A 17,401-nucleotide genomic window follows, 5' to 3' on the forward strand; every position below is an offset into this window, starting at 1 on the left:
TTCTCCCTTGTGCTGTCACTGCATGCGCTTGTAAAAAGTCCTTCTCCTTCCTGTAGGTCCCTTTAGATACTGGAAAGCTGCTATAAGGTCTCCCTAGAACCTTCTCTAGGCTGAACGCCCCCAAGGGGTTGCTTGCTTCTGATGTTGAAGATCTGTTAAAATCCCCAACATGCAGATCTCTGGTGTGCACTCGGACACGTCCCGTACCAATACTCCTCGGTGATTTCCTTCGGCAAGCGCCGATTTGCCTCCGATCCTTTGACAGGTCCCAGGTCTTTGTAAACGTACGGAAACGGCGCCGCTACAGAAGGGTGCCAGACAGCTGCGCTGACTACAGAGTCAGGGGCGTGGCCCCGCTCCCCCGGAAGTGCCGCCTCTCCCGTCCCGGTCGCGCGCCCGGTTTCTTCTGGCCCTTCCCCAGGGCCGTTGCCGCTGCTACTGTCACCGCTATGGGGGGAAAGAACAAGCAACGAACCAAGGGCAATCTGCGGGTGAGCGCGCCCTGTCTGTGGGGCCCTGGTCCCGTGTTGCCGAAGCCGCCGGCCCGCGGTCTGGACGGGGAGAGTGGCGGAGCTCGGGCCTTGGCGCTGGGGCTTCGGGCACTGTCGAGTGGGTTGAGGCCGTATTTCACCTTCCGGTGCCCTGGGGACTGGGTTGTAGGCCGCCGGAGGCGACCCCCGCTGAAAGGCGGCGCAGTCTTAGGGCCCGGCTGTCGTAGCCGGGGCCACAGCCGGGCTTTGCGGGCGACTGTTGGCCTGGGCCCACGCTTCAGGGCAGTGTGCCTGCCGCTTCTGTTGCTTTCGTGCGGGCTTTCCAGGGAGGGGTAAGGGCAGGGGGTGTAACCGGCAAGTCACTGCGGGTATGAGTTCAGTGAGGTACCGGTGCGTAGCGCGTTCCTCTGTGGAGTGGTTTGGAGCACACTTGTGTCTACTTGATCTCTTTTGCCGCCACCGGGCCTGAGGTGGTGGCTGTATGGCACTGGGTTGATATGGGAGAACTGTGCGTGAAGAGTTGTGTTCAGGTGATGTAATACCTACTTGTGTTTAGCGAAGAATAGGGAACACAAAGAAGCAGTCCTTATATTTGAGATTTCCCATGCAGAATGTAGATACAGTACTCAGGCCTGCAGATAAAATAGTCAGGTAAAATGTGGCTTATGTACCTCAAAAAAATCAGAAAAGTACAGTGGACTTCAGCAAATTGTCATTACTTTAAAAACAAACAAGCAAATGCAAACTCACAAAACTACAAGGATCGTAATGAAACAAAAAGATACTTGGATTCTAAAGTCTCACAGAGAACATTAAAGCATCAGTGGGTTTGGGGACAATCTTTTGGGAAGAGTGTGGTTGAAATAAACATGAGCCACTGATACGATGAACAAGGTGTTGACTTAACTGGGGCAAACTAGAAGAGATGCTGAACTCTGAAATGCTCACTGTAGCACTAATGGGATAGTATCACACTCTGTTACATATGCATCCTTTCACTCTGTTCTTCTAAATCCTTCTTGGCCTCTTTGCTGCTGGTATCATCTTTTGATTCATGCATATTCTTATTTTGCCCAGTGATATGAAGAGCATTCCTTGGAGGCTGTGTCCATCCATATGCAGTAACACGAGAAGAACTAATAAAACCAGTAGTGAAAGAGAGTAAATGGTTTCTTAATAAATCCTTCACTTACAGAAGAACTTGTCTGTTATACTTTTTTGTATGTGTATAAAACCAATATTTTTTTTCCATAAGTATTCATGGATTATTAGAAAACAGAATGCTGATTCTGAAGCGAGGAATAATTTTCTAGTTCAAACTTTTATGTGTAAAGCATATGTGGTGGCTCTTTTTTTATGAGATTTTGTTTTAAATAGAAGGTTAATTCTACAATTTAAATAGGAGCATTCTTTCAAATGCAAACTAAAATAAAATGACTGAAGTAGATAACTGACTTATGTCCCTGTTTTTTGTCAGCCTTCTAGCAGTGGCCGAGCTGCAGAGCTCCTTGCCAAAGAACGTGGAACAGTGCCTGGGTTTATTGGCTTTGGAACATCTCAGAATGATCTAGGATATGTTCCTGCAGTTCAAGGAGCAGAGGAGATAGACAGCCTTGTGGATGCTGATTTTCGAATGGTGTTGCGAAAACTCTCTAAAAGGGATATCACAACAAAATTAAAAGTAGGTATATCCTTTGTCTTCTCTGTTGGAGAGGAATATATCAAGATTGCTGATACTAATTTCATATTGATAAATTTGCTAAAACTGCAATCCAGAAGGTATCTTGGAGGACTTATGAAAAGATCCATCATGCAGTGCTGATGGAGCATTCATAGAAGTAACTAGATTCTGTAGAAGCATCTAATTAATCATCTAATCTATAGATGCTTAATTGCAGGAATTGAATTGATTTTTGAAAAAGAATTGCACTGTATGGTAGGAGCTGATAAATTACAGGACATCTATTTGAATTCTTAAATCATGCTTTTGATATTTTTTAGGCTATGCAAGAATTTGGAACAATGTGCAAGGAAAGGGAAGCAGAAGTTGTTAAAGGTGTTCTTCCTTACTGGCCAAGAATTTATTGTAAAATCTCACTGGTAAGTATTAAAGTATCTAAATTAAAAAGCTCTGTGGATACTTCCTGTGGAAATGTCTGGGGTGGACTTTATTGATATATCTAACTATGTTGGAATTACTGACTTGTCCTAGGAGCAAACATGAAGTTGAAGGAAAGTAATGTTCTTCATTGTGGAGATATGTCAGTATTGGCAGTGAGTGGAATTTTGAACTGGTGAAATCTGGGCTCTACTTACTGGATAGGGATAGCTGTTCATTAGACCTTTATGTTTAAAAGATGACAAGACATTTCTCTTAATGAAAAATTATTTTATGTCACTTCCAGAATGGCTAAGGAGAATGTGCTCTTATAAATATTTTTATCTAGGACTAATACCTGACTAGACTTAATATTAAAAAAAACCCAAAACCAAACAAATATTGGACAAAATTAATCACAATGCTGATTTGTAAGAGGAATCTTTAATATTTCTTTCAGGAACCAAGAACATAGAAATTCATGATGATATAAATTCACACACAAAAATTGGATAATGATGCACAGTTTGTGTAGGCTTATGGTTGTTTTAGTCAAGAAAGTGTCTTCAAGTCTTCCTGTTTCTCTTGCCTCTTTGTTTTTGTTAAATGTTTTTTTAAAGTGAAAGTAGAAACTGTCATTAGGGTTATTGGGAAAAGGCTAAAATTTTGAATTTACAACGCACTGGGAATACGATGCTGCTAAGTTGGGACTATCCCCTTACCTAGGGTTACCAAGACTTTGTTGTGTATTTTCAAATTTATGTAGCCCAATTAATTGCAAAAATGGCTAAACTGAGAACAGCTTTTTGCTTTATGATCACTTCTGCTTTGAAGTACCTGGCACTAAAGGTAAAACTCTTAAAACAATAAACTTTTTTTATATTTTTTTTTAACAGGATCACGATCGCCGCGTTCGAGAAGCAACTCAGCAGTCTTTTGAACAACTGATTCTTAAAGTAAAGAAGCACTTAGCTCCCTACTTAAAAAGTATTATGGGATACTGGTTGATTGCTCAATGTGACACTTACTCCCCTGCTGCTTCTGCTGCAAAAGTAGCTTTTGAAAAAGCTTTTCCTTCAAGCAAGCAACCTGAAGCCTTAGTATTTTGTAAAGATGAAATTCTTAACGTGAGTTTATACTTTTCTATATCATTAAGGCTCTGTGTTGAGTATATGTAATTTTTTATTACAGGCTTAAAACTCATCCTCTCTCATCTGTTATTCATGGTTAAATTTCTTCCTCACCTGAAACTTAGCTCCTCATAATGTAAAGACTGAGGCAAAAACACATCCTCTGTTTCTGTGACTTGTAGTTAGGATGACTGGAATCAGAGAAAAAAGTATGAAACAAATTTTCTTATGTGCATTTCTGAGTAATGATGATGCGTGGATAGACTCCACAACTAGTTAAAGTTGTAAAGTAGGTGTGCTTTTATTCAGCGCTGAGGTGCATGGGGATAGCTCCTCCAAAGTATGCACACCTCAGGGTTGTTCTCCCTTTACATTTATTCTCTTAAGGTATACATAGGCATGAGGTTGCTCAATCCGCCTATACATATTTATTATCTATCCTCGCTTCGTATTATAATGAGCCGGAAGGTCCTTTGCACCTGCGCAGTGCCCCTTCTGGTCATGGACAGGGGTCTCAGGACAGACAAGAGTCTTCCTCTTGTAGGTAGGGGTCTTCAAGATGAAGTAAATGAGTCTTCCTCTTCTTAAACTTTACACCTTTTAACCTTCAGACATGGCCTTAGGGGTTGGTCGGCGCCCAGTCTGCTTCTCCCTCGCTTCTCAGTAGGACCAATCATCTGTTTTTGTCAGTAGAGCTAGCATCTATTTCTCCATTTCCAGCAGTAATCAATTCCTTGACAAGATGGCAATGGCAGGTACTGAGGACAGACAATGCTTCTGTTTAAGCAAAGGAATTCCTTTAACCTCCCTTGTGCAATTTCTCTGTATTACCCCCCTGTACATTGGTTACCCCTGTATCAATGATGCTCAGTCATCATGTAATGCTGACAGATGGAATAATGATGACAGAGTTTATCCTCAATGGTAAAGGATTGAATGCTGAGCTGTGTTTCAAAGAGCCTCTGAAAACTGAGTTCTGATCAGGGTTAATACTCTTCTGCCAGTAGTATATGAAACTGAACTGACTGGATTTAAGGTCAAAGTGTGCATTGCTGGCCCATCATATGCAAACATAACCATTTTTGCTTTGTCTCAGTTTGGCTTCTTTTTACCAGAAGCATGTTGGCATACAACTGCAGCTTATGAAATGTGGTGAAGTCTTGGTTCAAACAGTACCACAGCTAATGTGTTCAGCAGGAGTCAATTATATTTTTGTTTACTAACATGTCTAAAATGTGTTTGAAAGACTTGACTTGGAGGTTGTGAAGTTTTAGAGCTGTTTCTGAAAAATATAAAGACTTATCATCATGTGAAGACTGTCTTCATTCTGGACTGTAGCGACAGGACAAAGGGTAGTGGGTTTAAACTTGAACAAGGGAAGTTCAGGTTAGATATAAGGAAGAAGTTCTTTACTGTGAGGGAAGTGGAGTGTGTTGTCCAAAGAAGTGGTAAATGTGCCATCCCTGGTGATGTTCAAGGCCAGGTTGGACAGAATCTTGGGCCACATGGTCTAGTGTGAGGTGCCGTTGTCCACGGCAGGAAAGTTGGAACTAGATGGTCTTAAGGTCCTTTCCAACCCTAATTATTCTGTGATTCTATATTATTAACATATAAACATCAGATTCTCATGTGTAATATGTTTGTTTTTTTTTTTTCCATAGGTACTTCAAGATCACCTTCTGAAAGAAACACCTGATACACTCAGTGACCCCCAGTACGTTAGCTTGCTTGCTGTACTGTATATGGTTTAAGTCTTAGTCCATATTGGGTTCTGTGTTCCTGGAGGGTAGTGGATTTAGTTTTGTTTTAGGAGACGGAATAGTTACTTGAGTCCCAGCAACTTTCTCTGGGACTTAACATTTTCAGAAGCATTGATACTTATCAGTATAACTCTTGTTTCAGCTCTTTGAGGAATAGCATTTTTTAATAGCTGGAAGGCAGATAACTTGAAACTCTCTTTTACTAACACTTTGTAATGGGATTTGGTAGTATCGGAACCTATGGCAAGTTTACGTATGTACATTGCTGGTGTCTGAAATCAGAAGAACATAGAACAGCTCAAGACAGTTTAGTTTACTCAGTTTAGAAGAGCTTGAGAAGCCTTCAGATTTATTTATGGCTCACTTAAATTTGTTTTGCTTTGCTTTCTGAGAACTGTACCAGACGAAGAAAGGGAAGCTAAATTTTTCCGGATTCTGACCTGTTCGTTGTTAGCTTTAAAGAAGTTGCTGATCATGTTGCCAAAAAAAGAGGTGCATTCACTGGAGGAAAAGTTAATGTCACTTCTGTCCCAAAACAAGTTTTGGAAATACAGCAAACATAACATACCACAGGTGACTTTTTAATTTATTCCTTCTTTTGGTTGGTTTTAGTTAAAGATAATACACTGAGGCCTAAGCAAGTGTTAATTACTTGTATCCTATAAGAATGAACTTTGCTGAATTATGTTCCAAACAGCCTTTGGATTTCTAGGCCTTAAATAGATAATATAATTTTAAACTTTGCCCAGTAGGCTAATCTGTTATTTATGTGTCACCACCATCTACTTCTTAGTAATCTGCTGTCATTTTAAATTAATGTAAGAGATACAGACTGTGTCATCTTACTGCATGTGTTCTTAGTGCTTTCTAGAGGTGTTTTGTTTTGTTTTTTTTTTTAACCATTTTATTGGTCTTTGGTCTGTTAAGACCAATGGTGCATAAAGTAATTAATTGATTCTGATAGTATTTTGCTAAAAATTTTAAGGTGCATTTTGGAAACATGCCTTTTGAGAAGTATATTAAAACAGTTTTTTTAAGAAGTGTTATAGCTAAAAAATTACTTTTAAATATTTAACAGGTTATCAATTTTTTTTTTATTTTTAATATTTAAATGTTTGCTGATGTGATAAAATATGGGGATCATGAGTTGTAAATTATGATGACTTTGAAAAGAATGTGGAAAAACTACAACAAAGTGTTGTAATTTGGCTCAAATTTTGTTGTTTTTTTTTTTTTTTATATGGTTTGTATCAGGTTCGCTCAGCTTTCTTTGAGCTGGCTTCTGCTTTTTGCCAGTACTTGCCTGAGCTGATGAAAGCTGAAGCACCAAGAGCTTGTACTGCTGTTCTTCTCAGCATTGATGACAGTGATGCAGCGGTGTGTCCTGCTCTTTGGGAAGCTGTACTTTATGCTGTCACTACTATTGAGGTAATGTGGGAAGTTTAAGGAGCAGATATTTTACTTGAATTTAACTTCTCACCAAGTGCCATTGTTCTTTGTGTAGAATTAGGAAGAACAGCTTGACTGGGTTTTCTGTATGATTAATAACATGAACTTATCAATGCTACAATCTCCTTTTTTCTCCCCCCTTAGGGTTTCAGTGTAACTTTGAAATATATTGTATTCAACATGTCTTAAAATCAGATGTTTTATGAGTTTACTCAAATTAACCTGAATCCCTTTGAGTAAATATAATTATTAATAAATAAAATGATACCTAAAATCTTTTTCTTGCTTAAAGACAGTTACAGAAATGACCTGATACGCATTTTTGGTTTGTTTGTTTTCTGCTTCTAATTTGATGTTCAGTTCTGTGACTTTGGTAGGTTTTTTTTCCTTTTTAAGTGAAATACCAGTTTTGAATTTATTAGCAGGATGAGTGGTGTTGCCATAGACTGGGATGTTTTGAGGGCTTAATGCTGCTGATCTCTTTTGTAACTGCTGGTATAAACTGTAACCACTTATGGAGGATTTATTGTTCAGCTTTGTTCAGCTTGCTATAAATACAGGTATCTGAACTATGATAAATCAGATGAGATGAAAAAAATTTTGGAGTATGGGGTAAGTGCCAAGGTATTTTGTAGCCATCAGAAAAATTCTGAGGGGAATTTTGGAGTTGGTGATGCTTTAAAGTTAGGATTTTGAAATCATTGCGTATTCTTAATAATAAGAATTCAGAATTAAATACCGGACCAATGATTTACAATGGTTTTTAAGAAGCATCTTTAAAGTAGTTATTAAAGAGAAGCCTTTAAGTGCATTTTGCTAACAAGGTCAGTTGATGTTAATGCAGGAACATTTTTATCATGTTAACTTAAATTTGCAAGCTGAGATAGGGAGAAAATGATTCTTAAAAATACCGGTAAGTGAATTTAAATTGTACAATAACTTGTTTCAGCTACAACACAGGGAGATATATTAAATATCTAGCTTGGGATTTCTTTCAAGACAATATATTCTCATTTAATTTACAATAAGTGTATTTCTTTCTGTAGGACTGTTGGGCTCATGTAAATGCCAAAAAAGGAGTTCTGCCAAAGCTGTGGGCAGTGCTTCGAGAAGGTGGACAAGGACTAGCTACCATTATATACCCAAATCTCTTGCCGTTCATTAGCAGGGTACCTCCTGGCATTGCAGAACCAAAGCTGGACTATTTCAGGACTTTTTTCAGCTCTATAATTCAAGGGTATGAACTACAAAATTATTTATTTAAAGGAAACTGATTTCAGAATACATTTGGAAATAGGAAAAGTAATAATTTTTAAGTATTTAAAGATGTGTAACAGCTCACAGTTGTTCAATCTCAAACTGGCTATGATGAAACTTGTCTTTTTGTTTCTTAGTTTGCTGGGGTTTGGTTTTTGATTTTTTTGTTGTTTTTTTGGTTGGTTTGTTTGTTTTTTCTTTTGTAATGACAGAAAGTGGTACTTGCAAAGCCTCTGAGGTGTGTGTAGAAAATTGCAAAGGAGTTTTGACAAACAGCTGAAACAGTAGACAGTATGCTTGACCAAATATGTTTCCTCTGTTAATGTAGTTTTGGGTTTTTTTTTGTGAATGCTAAAACTACGTGAAAAAGTTATTTTAATGTAAGTCACATTAAATACCTGGATGTATTGTTTGGATGCTTTAAATATGTCCTATTGAATTTGTTTTGATTTGACATCCTGTCAGTGATTCTGTGATTCTATATTCTTAAACTGATGATGTCTGGATAAGAACAGCATAACCAAGTTTATATTCGTAACACACATACTGGGTTTCTCAGAAGCTTGTGTGATTGAGTATTTGCTCCCTCCAATGTTGCCTTTCAATAGGTTGTCAAGTGAGCGAGCAATATCCAGCCCTTCAGAAAGTTCAGCAATTATAACTGCTTTTATGGAGTGTCTGCGCTTTGCCATACTACAGAAAATAGATGAAGAAGATGACCAAAGGCAAATTCATCAAATGCTTATATATGACCAGGTATTTATTAGAAATACATAATATTGAGTGTACATTTAATAATTCAAAGTTGATGAAAAATGAACATTTCTGTGGGATTTACTTCTGTGTTGAAATTTTCACTAGATTTAATGGAAAATAGTTCTACTGAATTTAGTAATTTTTTTCCTTCCTATAAAATCATCCCTTTTACTGTGCAGTTTACATTAAAAAAAAAAAAAGGCATTCCACCCTGTATATTTTTATTAAGCGTTCAAGCGTAATTCTGATGTTTTCAGGATTACTTTTGAAAGGGCTTTCCAAATTATTTCCTGGTATCATAAAGAGTAAAGTGATAATTTAGTTGGATCATTGTTCTTTAATAACTTTTTTGTCTTCATAGCTAATTCCTCTCACCAATGCTGTACTTAAGGAGCCCAGGTTACAAAATGGACCACTGTTTTATCAACTAGCAGAAACGCTGAGCTCCTGGGAAGCTAAAGCAGAACTCCCTAGTGATGATGGCACAGATGAAGTTTTCCAGAAACTGTTGTCAAATTTTTGGGATCATCTTTTAAAAATGTGTGTGCTTCATGTTGATACATTGGATGCTGATGAGAAATCATTGTTTGCCATATCTGGTATGCTAGAAATTCTTCAGAATCCAAAGAGTGCTACAAAACCAAACAACAGAAAATCTCTAAAAATCAGATTTACAGATGAGGATGAATCTGGAAGAAACACAGAGAATGGAAAGTTTATGGAAGTGAGAAATAATGACTCTGAAGTAGAGGCTGACTTGCAGCATAGTTCACTTCTAAGAAAAGAACCTTTAGAGAATTTAGTCTGCAGCCTTGCTGAACTGAGTATTGTGTATGTGAATGAACAGAAGTCAGAACGGCATTTGAAATTTCTCTCTGCCCTGCTTAACTCTTTTTCATCAAACAGAGTTTTTCAAGTACTTTTAGAGCAGGGCAATGATGCAAGTTCTGCTCAAACTGAATCCCAAAATGAAATGAAAGTTCATGATGAAAGTCCATCCATACGATTTTTGTATATGAATTTAATAACTTGGCTGAAAGAAGACTGGAGAAAAGACACCCATTTTCTGGTTGACATTTTGTACAGTGTGCTTAATTGTTGCAACAGTAATGATGAAAGGAAAATCATTCTTGATAATTTAACAAAGGTATGACTTCTAATTTTGTTAGTTTTTATCAAAGTGACTAGTCTTTTTGTGGGCTGTGGCTAGTTAATTTTACTTTGGAAGATAATTTACATGAACTTCATAAGTTCAACATAAGAAAGGTAGATTTAGGGAAGGTTGACATCTGTATGGTATAATCAATCATCATCAGAATTTCTCTGGTCTTGCTGCTTTATACAGTATGCTTTTATAATTGATAGCCTTTCTTACAAATATAGACCCTTTCTTGTAATTCATATAAATAAATATGCACAGTAGAGAAAGACTTCGAAGCCAAAAATAACATAAGCAGTAACTTTGTTTCTGAAATGTAGCAACTTCTTCTATCCCTTACAGAAAATTTGTAAACAAAGTTAAAAAGGTATGAAATACTTCCTTTTCAGTAAAGAATTTGTTTAATATTATGGAATTTTGTTTTATTTTTCAGATGGATTTGAAATGGATTATTTTTCTCCAGATAATTCAAAAGGTACCTCTTAAGACTTTTTTATTCTTGTTTTGAGTATTTCCCTGATGTTACCTTTTGAGAGTTGCATGTGTTGGAAAATTTTTGTTTTAAAGGGGTAAGAATTTCAGTAGTTTGAAAATCTTGTACAAATAGTTTGAGTGTTCATTTTAGCAACAAATGGTAAAACTGCATTTAGTGCAGTTAATGTTAACTGCATTTAAATCTGTGGACAGTTTTAAAAATGAAACTATGGTACCAAAATAAAATAATCTTTGTCCCTTCTAGTTTTGGTCAGTTGGCTCTTTGAGCCAGAGGGTTTCCTGATTTCCTTTTGGCTATTCCTTCTAAGATAGAGAGAATGGAGTTGGGTAGTAGACCAACAATTAAAATGATTATTTGTATAATCACCCTCACATCAAGCTTACAAGGGAAAGATAGTATTACATTTTTCACACGGGGTACTGAGAGACTGACATTTATATGATTGCCTGGGATGAAATATGAAGAATATTACAAGTTTTTGGACAAGAACTCATAGCATTTGATTTGCAATCCAGTGCATTGACCCACAGTATGTTTCCTTACAGATAATGTGTATTTTGAGTACCCTCTTTTTTTGTGATTTTGTACCTTATAATGGCTTATCACCAAAATAATTTTCTAATTTGAGTCCTATTTATTTTTAGAGAAATTCAGATACTGTAAATAGATTTTATGTTGCAAATGGATGACTAGGTTGGCTGAAATAAAATGTAAGTTATCTTTATAATGCCAATGTATGCATTCCCTGGGCTCTATAGTTGGAGAAAAGGGAAAATAAGGCTTTCAGAAAGTGACTTGTTTTACTTTCAAGTAGAGGTCTAACCTAGCCATAAGTTGCTGTCTCTGACAAAAAAGAAAGTTGGGGGGATTGTTGCAGATGTAAACACCCAGAGACTTATTGTTTATGTCAGATAATATGATTCCCACTCTGTATGTGCAGGTTTGACATATTGGTCTTGCGCTTAGTAATAAAAGTTAATACCCCAAAAGATTATTATTTTCTTGTGATTCAGGCATGCTTAAGCACAACAAAACTTTCCTTAGTCTCTGACTGGCTGAAAGGAGATACACTTGGAGAAAGACTTGTAATGCTGACAGATGATCTGTGTCACCTGGGTTTAAAACCTGTAGCCACCTCATCAGAAGCAGCCTCTTCTGAAAGGTGGACCCTTCTGAGCTTAGTGTTGTCACAACATGTTAAAAATGGTAAGCATAAGTATTCCTTGGAATTTGTGAAATGTAAAGAGGGGATGTGTTTGTGTTTGTTTTTTTACCTGAGCCAATTAACAAATTTTGTAAACATGAGATTGCAGCAGTGACATTGTAATATGTTGTTTTTTTTGTCTGCATTGCTAAACAAAAGTCAGTGTTTAAAGAGCAGATTAAGATTTGCAAGTCTGGAAAACCCGAGGAAAATTTAAGAAAGTTTGAGTTATTAGCTGATATGCTGTAAAATAATACTACTTTTTAAACCAGAGCATCTGACATTTACCTTCAGAACTAGAATATCAAAGATCATGGTTATGGACCCATGCATGTGGTGTTAATGCCTTCTTACAGGACCTATAAATTGGCTTTGAGCCATTTTCGGTTAGATTTATGTACTTTAAAAACTGTGTGTGTATGTATTTATGCTATATATGCAATCTATTTTCTGTTAATAACCTCCTGTTTCACGTCTTCATTGCATTTTGTGGTATCTGTCATATAGACATCTAGTGGAGTTCAATTTCCTTGATGTTTTCCATGTAAACTTGTTATTTGTGTTTTTTTAAACTCAGCATTTGCTTTAATCCATGAAGTAACATACTTTGGTTTATCTGAAAGCTGGGCACACTTGGGGTGCTTTCATGCATCAAAGATTGCATGCAACAAGTTGACTGCAGTGGATATTCATAGGTAGTGCATCCTGAAGATGTAAGATTTGTTACTTTGGCTACTGGAACTTTTGAGGTAGAGGAGCATCAGGAAAACCTGTTCCCTCTCTCCAGAGAGCTTTCAACAAACTTATTCACTTGTGAGTCAGTGGTACCCTAGGGAAATTTTCTAGTGACTTCGCTTTTGGCTGTAGAGCTGGAGGTATTGCTGAGCTCATTTTCGGCTGGGTGCTGTGTGACCTGGTTTTAATTCATGTTGGGGTGAAGACTAAACCTTCAGGAGCCATGGTGATTCTTGACTTAGTGATTCGGGCCCAAATAAAGTATATGGACTTTAAAACAGATTTTTTAATTTCTTTTTTTTGTGATCTCTCATCTAAGTTTTTGAAGGTAAACTGTAATGGAATAAGTCGAAGGGCCTTTCATAGATCAGTAACCTATCAAATGATATGAATTAAAGGTGAAGAAAGTTAAATACTGGAATGATAATTGTTTCTGATAAATTATTTGGAGTAATCAAAACTGAAACTTCACGGAACCATAGCAGTGTGTTATGCTATTGAAGAATAACTGATATAATTATAGATGAAATTCAAACCCAGTAAATATCAAAAGTATACATGGGAAGAACACAGCTGTTCCTATCTGTTCAATAATAGGCTTTGAGCTGTTAAAACTCAGAAAAGAGATCTTCAGTCATTGTAAATGTTCTCTGTAAATGGTATTGTAAAGGTTCTCTGTCAATAGTGCTCATCAATGAAAAAAGGAATACAGGTTTACAGCTTATTAGGAACTGCTGTGAAAAGAACAAGGGACAAATGAAAACTATTATGGCATTTGTGTGTCAGTATTTTGAATATTGCCTGTAGTTTTGGTCCCTGCAATATTCTTGTCACCTATATGCTGTTGAAAAAAGTGTGATGGAATTAAAATGTTCCAAAAGAAAGATGGCAAGGGTGGTTAGGCAAATGCGATGGATTCTGCTTGTAGAGGCCGTAAAACAGACTAGAATTTTTCATCTTGCAGTGAAATTGATTGGGATGGGGTTGTGGTAAAGACCCATAAATTCATAATATATATGGAAAAAGCAAATAGGAAGAGGTTTTTCATTGTTTAGATAGGCTTAAGGAAAAAGAAAACTATAATTCTTCATATACTTAATAACTAAATAATAGAATTTGTTGGCACAAGATGCTGTGGAGTTTGAGAATAAATGGGATTAGCCTACTTCTATCCCATGAAAAATGGAGTAAGTGTATTCATGGAAGATCTGTCTGATTGGGATAATCAGGTGCAATCTCTGTCTCACTGTTGTTGGCCAGAAGCTTAGAAGGCATAAAAGGGGAAAAGGGACCACTCTGTACTTGCTGTCTTTTATATACGTTTTGTCTAAGCTACTTCAGCTGGTTTAGAGAAAGTATACCTTGCAATGTGAAACTTTGGCTAGATGATCCTTTAACTGTGGAGTAAGAAAGAGAATTTAGCTATACATTAGACTGAAACGACTTTGCACTTTATTTTGCATTAAAAATTAGTAAATAAAAAAAAGGTACATATTTATATGATAATAAACATGATCATTAAGAGACAAGTAATCAAAGCATGTTGTCTCTTCCTTTCCCTAATAGAATCTTTGATTGGTGAAGCTTTTGTTGAAAGGATTATTGATAAACTTCAAGCAGCTCTGTCTAAAGCTAAGGATCTTTCTGAAGCTGGAAATACTGAACCATCAGTATCTTTCATCTGTGATGTAGCCTCAAGCTTTTTCAGTTCAATTAAAGGGTGTTTACTGATGCCATCCTCAGAAGACTTGCTGCTTACCATCTTCCAGCTGTGTGCTCAGAGGCAGGATGCCACACACTTAACAGGTAATTTGGAAAAAAACTTCAACCAAACTTTTTTGTAGTTGATGATTACATCTGAACTCTTTTCCATAGAACAGATTATATAATAGAATATTGAGTTCATACACATGGAGCTTGCAGCTGTAACTCACGTGAAAATTTGTGCTTTAACTTACAATGTCAGTAGTTACTACTCAACATTTAGTAGTACATGATTACAAGGATTTAAACTTTTTTTTGATGTTAGTATCCCTATGCTTCAGCTATCTTTGCAGCTGTGACATTCAACACTTTTTGGAGTGTTACATAAATTATTTAAGATCTATGAAGTACAAAGAATGAGCTTTTGTTTGTTCATTCTGCAGTATGGGGTGCCTATGAAAAAATGTGTGCAATCAGTTCATTAAAGATACATACATTTATTCTGAAACCATTTGTATGGGTCAAGTTGCTCTGACAAATTGTGACCCAATCCTCTCTCCACAAGTGTCTCATTGTCAGACTGAGATCCTGAGTTATATTCTTTAGTCCAGAATTTGGATGATAAATCAGTATATGCATTTACTGACATAGCTACAAAGAAGGAAATGTTGCAGTGGAGTCATAGAAGTAGGATAACAATAGCCTGAAAACCACTGCTGCTTTGTAAATGACTCTTGTTGTGAATGTTCAGTATTTCAGTATTTCAAAAAGCTCTTTGGTTTTGAAGACCATAGGACATACTGCAGAAGACAATGGGAACATCCCTCTTAATCTTAAATAAATACTACCTTTGTGTTGGGCTTATATTAAAATTGCTGTACAACACAAAACTTGTGTATTTGCCTTTGGTAGTTGTTGCATGTAAGTAACCACATAGAAAAAGGAATTCTTTTTCTGCTATAGGACTTCTAGACATGATTGTTGCTTGATATTGTAGGTTGTAATTTGAATTTACCTGTTTGTGGTGGGTTTGCTTGTGCTTGTTGGGGTTTTTTTGTTTGTTTTTATTTTCTTTTTCCCTACAATAGATTTACTTGTATGTAAATTAAAACACACTTGGATGTCTGGAGTAAATTCACTTGTGCATCAACTTCGGAGTATGCAGAAACAGAGTACCTTCTTGCATAAATCTGCACTGTGGGTCAAGAATCAAATTCAGTCTTCTTCCTTGGATGTTAAAAGGTAATTGTGATGTACATGTCCATTTCATAATATATTCTCCAAAACAAAGTAAGATCAGTGCCATACTTTTCTTTATTTAATTAGCATTTTACTACTAAGAGATGTTTCAGCCTGTCAGAGGTGAGAACTGCAGGTGGAGCATCTATAGTATGTATATAGCATTGATACAAAGTATATAGCATTGATACAACGTACATAGCATTGTGTCAAGGTAAAATAAAGCAGCTTGCTTTTACTGGATAGTGTCAAACTTCTGTTTGCAGTGTTTTCTCCTTATCTCAGCCTCCAGGTTTTGATCTCTGCAGTTAGTGATTTGTTGTCTAAGCTTATGGAAGCTGAGGGGCAGTCTGGATGTCTTGTGGGAGCTTATGTTGAAGATGTCATGCCAAACAAAACTGAGTGGGAGAAACTGCATGAGTCTCTGTCTACTGAGGTATGAAAATAATAGACTTGCAAGCAGTAGTTAGTCTTACCTCAAGTCTCTGTTCTTTAGGATGGTAACCATTCTTTATTTTGACATGGCACTGCAGTTATGAATATACATATGTCTAGGCAAAGGTTCTTTTCAGCCTCTGCAATGATAGAGGACAAATTCCGTTTATGGTCCCATCCAGTGTTACTGTGGAAAATAATAATCGTTCTTTTCTGCGTGGAACACCAGCAACTTGCTTTACAGGCCAGGAAATTTTATCTGACAGAATATGGATCATGAAGATGCTCTTATCTTTAATTCTTCTATAAGATAAATTTTGTGGACAACACTAATATTTGCAGAGAAACGTGATGTGCTGACTATAAACAAAATACTGATATGCATAGTGTGGAAAGTGGGGAAGAACTAAATTTCCTGTCCAACCAGTTATCTTCCTTAACTATAGTATTTATTGTAAAATTATTACAGTTCAAAATATACATATTTATTTCTGAGGCAGCAATGCAGTTTCAAGCTACTGTTGTTCATTTAGGTTTTAAAATATGACGGAGTGGGTCACCATGACCATTGTGCTTTTGCTGTTCATTTGTATCTTTCCTGGTTATTTTTTCAACAGTTCTATATTTTCAAGGTTGAACAGATCAAAGCTCTTCTACGCATCATTAAAATGTCAATTATTTGTTTATACTCTTCTTATGCATGTATTACAGTGGATGCACAGACCTCTTTTGGAAGGAAGGCTTAGCATGAATTGTGAACCGTTGGGGTCATGTGTCAAGCTGTGTGGCACAACTAAACTTCCAGGCCATCTGTGTACTTCAGCCTTATTAAGTAAAATGGTGCTACTTATATTGGAAAATGATACAGTCCATGAAAATTGTGAAGTTGAAAAAAGGAAAATAGATAATATAAGTAAGTGGTAAAACTTAAAGGAATTTGATTTTATAGTAGTTTGAAATTAATCTGAATTGATAATTAGAAATGTGTATTTAAAGTTTGGCACATAGGTATGAGAAGTCATTCTTTTATCTCTTGAAAAGTATAAGTAATGCATAAGTGTAATGTAATATATTTCTAGGGCCTTTTGTGATTATATGCATGCTGTCTCAACAGGACTTTGAATTTTGAGGTTTCAATTTACAGTGAACTTCAGAGTTGTTCATTGCCAAAACATGTGGTGCATTGGCATGAGTGGGCAATAGGAACTTTATCTATGCCATCAAGTAAACGTCATGAGTGTTTAGCCATAACATAAAGATATTTTGAGGCAGCAGTTTTTCTTAATTCTATCAGGTGGAATCTTGTTTCTTTATAGAATGCTCAAACTAGAAGCAGCATTATCAAATTAACTTTTTTATCTCTGGAAGTCTCACCATGATGAGAAGCATAATTATTCAATAAGCTAATAAAGAAAACATGCTAACTGTTAGCATAAAATTTGTTTGCTGTAGGGACTTAAATCTGGAGTACCTTGTCTGCAAGAAATA

The 17,401-nt window shown here is 36.5% G+C and overlaps 1 protein-coding gene across 1 annotated transcript in view; it reads left to right on the plus strand.

Annotated features, from left to right (window-relative positions):
* Positions 1-375: 375 nt before the first annotated feature.
* LTN1 (listerin E3 ubiquitin protein ligase 1) overlaps positions 376-17,401 on the plus strand; it is a 31,460-nt gene continuing 14,434 nt past the window's right edge. The window contains exons 1-16 of the mRNA XM_005151637.3: positions 376-491; positions 1,969-2,172; positions 2,493-2,591; positions 3,486-3,716; positions 5,381-5,433; positions 5,872-6,052; positions 6,734-6,907; positions 7,975-8,165; positions 8,794-8,941; positions 9,303-10,088; positions 10,534-10,575; positions 11,610-11,802; positions 14,102-14,341; positions 15,328-15,481; positions 15,764-15,914; positions 16,625-16,826. Coding sequence (XP_005151694.2) covers positions 450-491; positions 1,969-2,172; positions 2,493-2,591; positions 3,486-3,716; positions 5,381-5,433; positions 5,872-6,052; positions 6,734-6,907; positions 7,975-8,165; positions 8,794-8,941; positions 9,303-10,088; positions 10,534-10,575; positions 11,610-11,802; positions 14,102-14,341; positions 15,328-15,481; positions 15,764-15,914; positions 16,625-16,826 — 3,091 coding nt within the window. The 5' untranslated portion in view covers positions 376-449. The remainder of the gene's footprint in view (positions 492-1,968; positions 2,173-2,492; positions 2,592-3,485; positions 3,717-5,380; positions 5,434-5,871; positions 6,053-6,733; positions 6,908-7,974; positions 8,166-8,793; positions 8,942-9,302; positions 10,089-10,533; positions 10,576-11,609; positions 11,803-14,101; positions 14,342-15,327; positions 15,482-15,763; positions 15,915-16,624; positions 16,827-17,401) is intronic.

Source organism: Melopsittacus undulatus, chromosome 2, assembly GCF_012275295.1.
Source record: "Melopsittacus undulatus isolate bMelUnd1 chromosome 2, bMelUnd1.mat.Z, whole genome shotgun sequence".
In the NCBI taxonomy this organism is placed as follows: domain Eukaryota; kingdom Metazoa; phylum Chordata; class Aves; order Psittaciformes; family Psittaculidae; genus Melopsittacus; species Melopsittacus undulatus.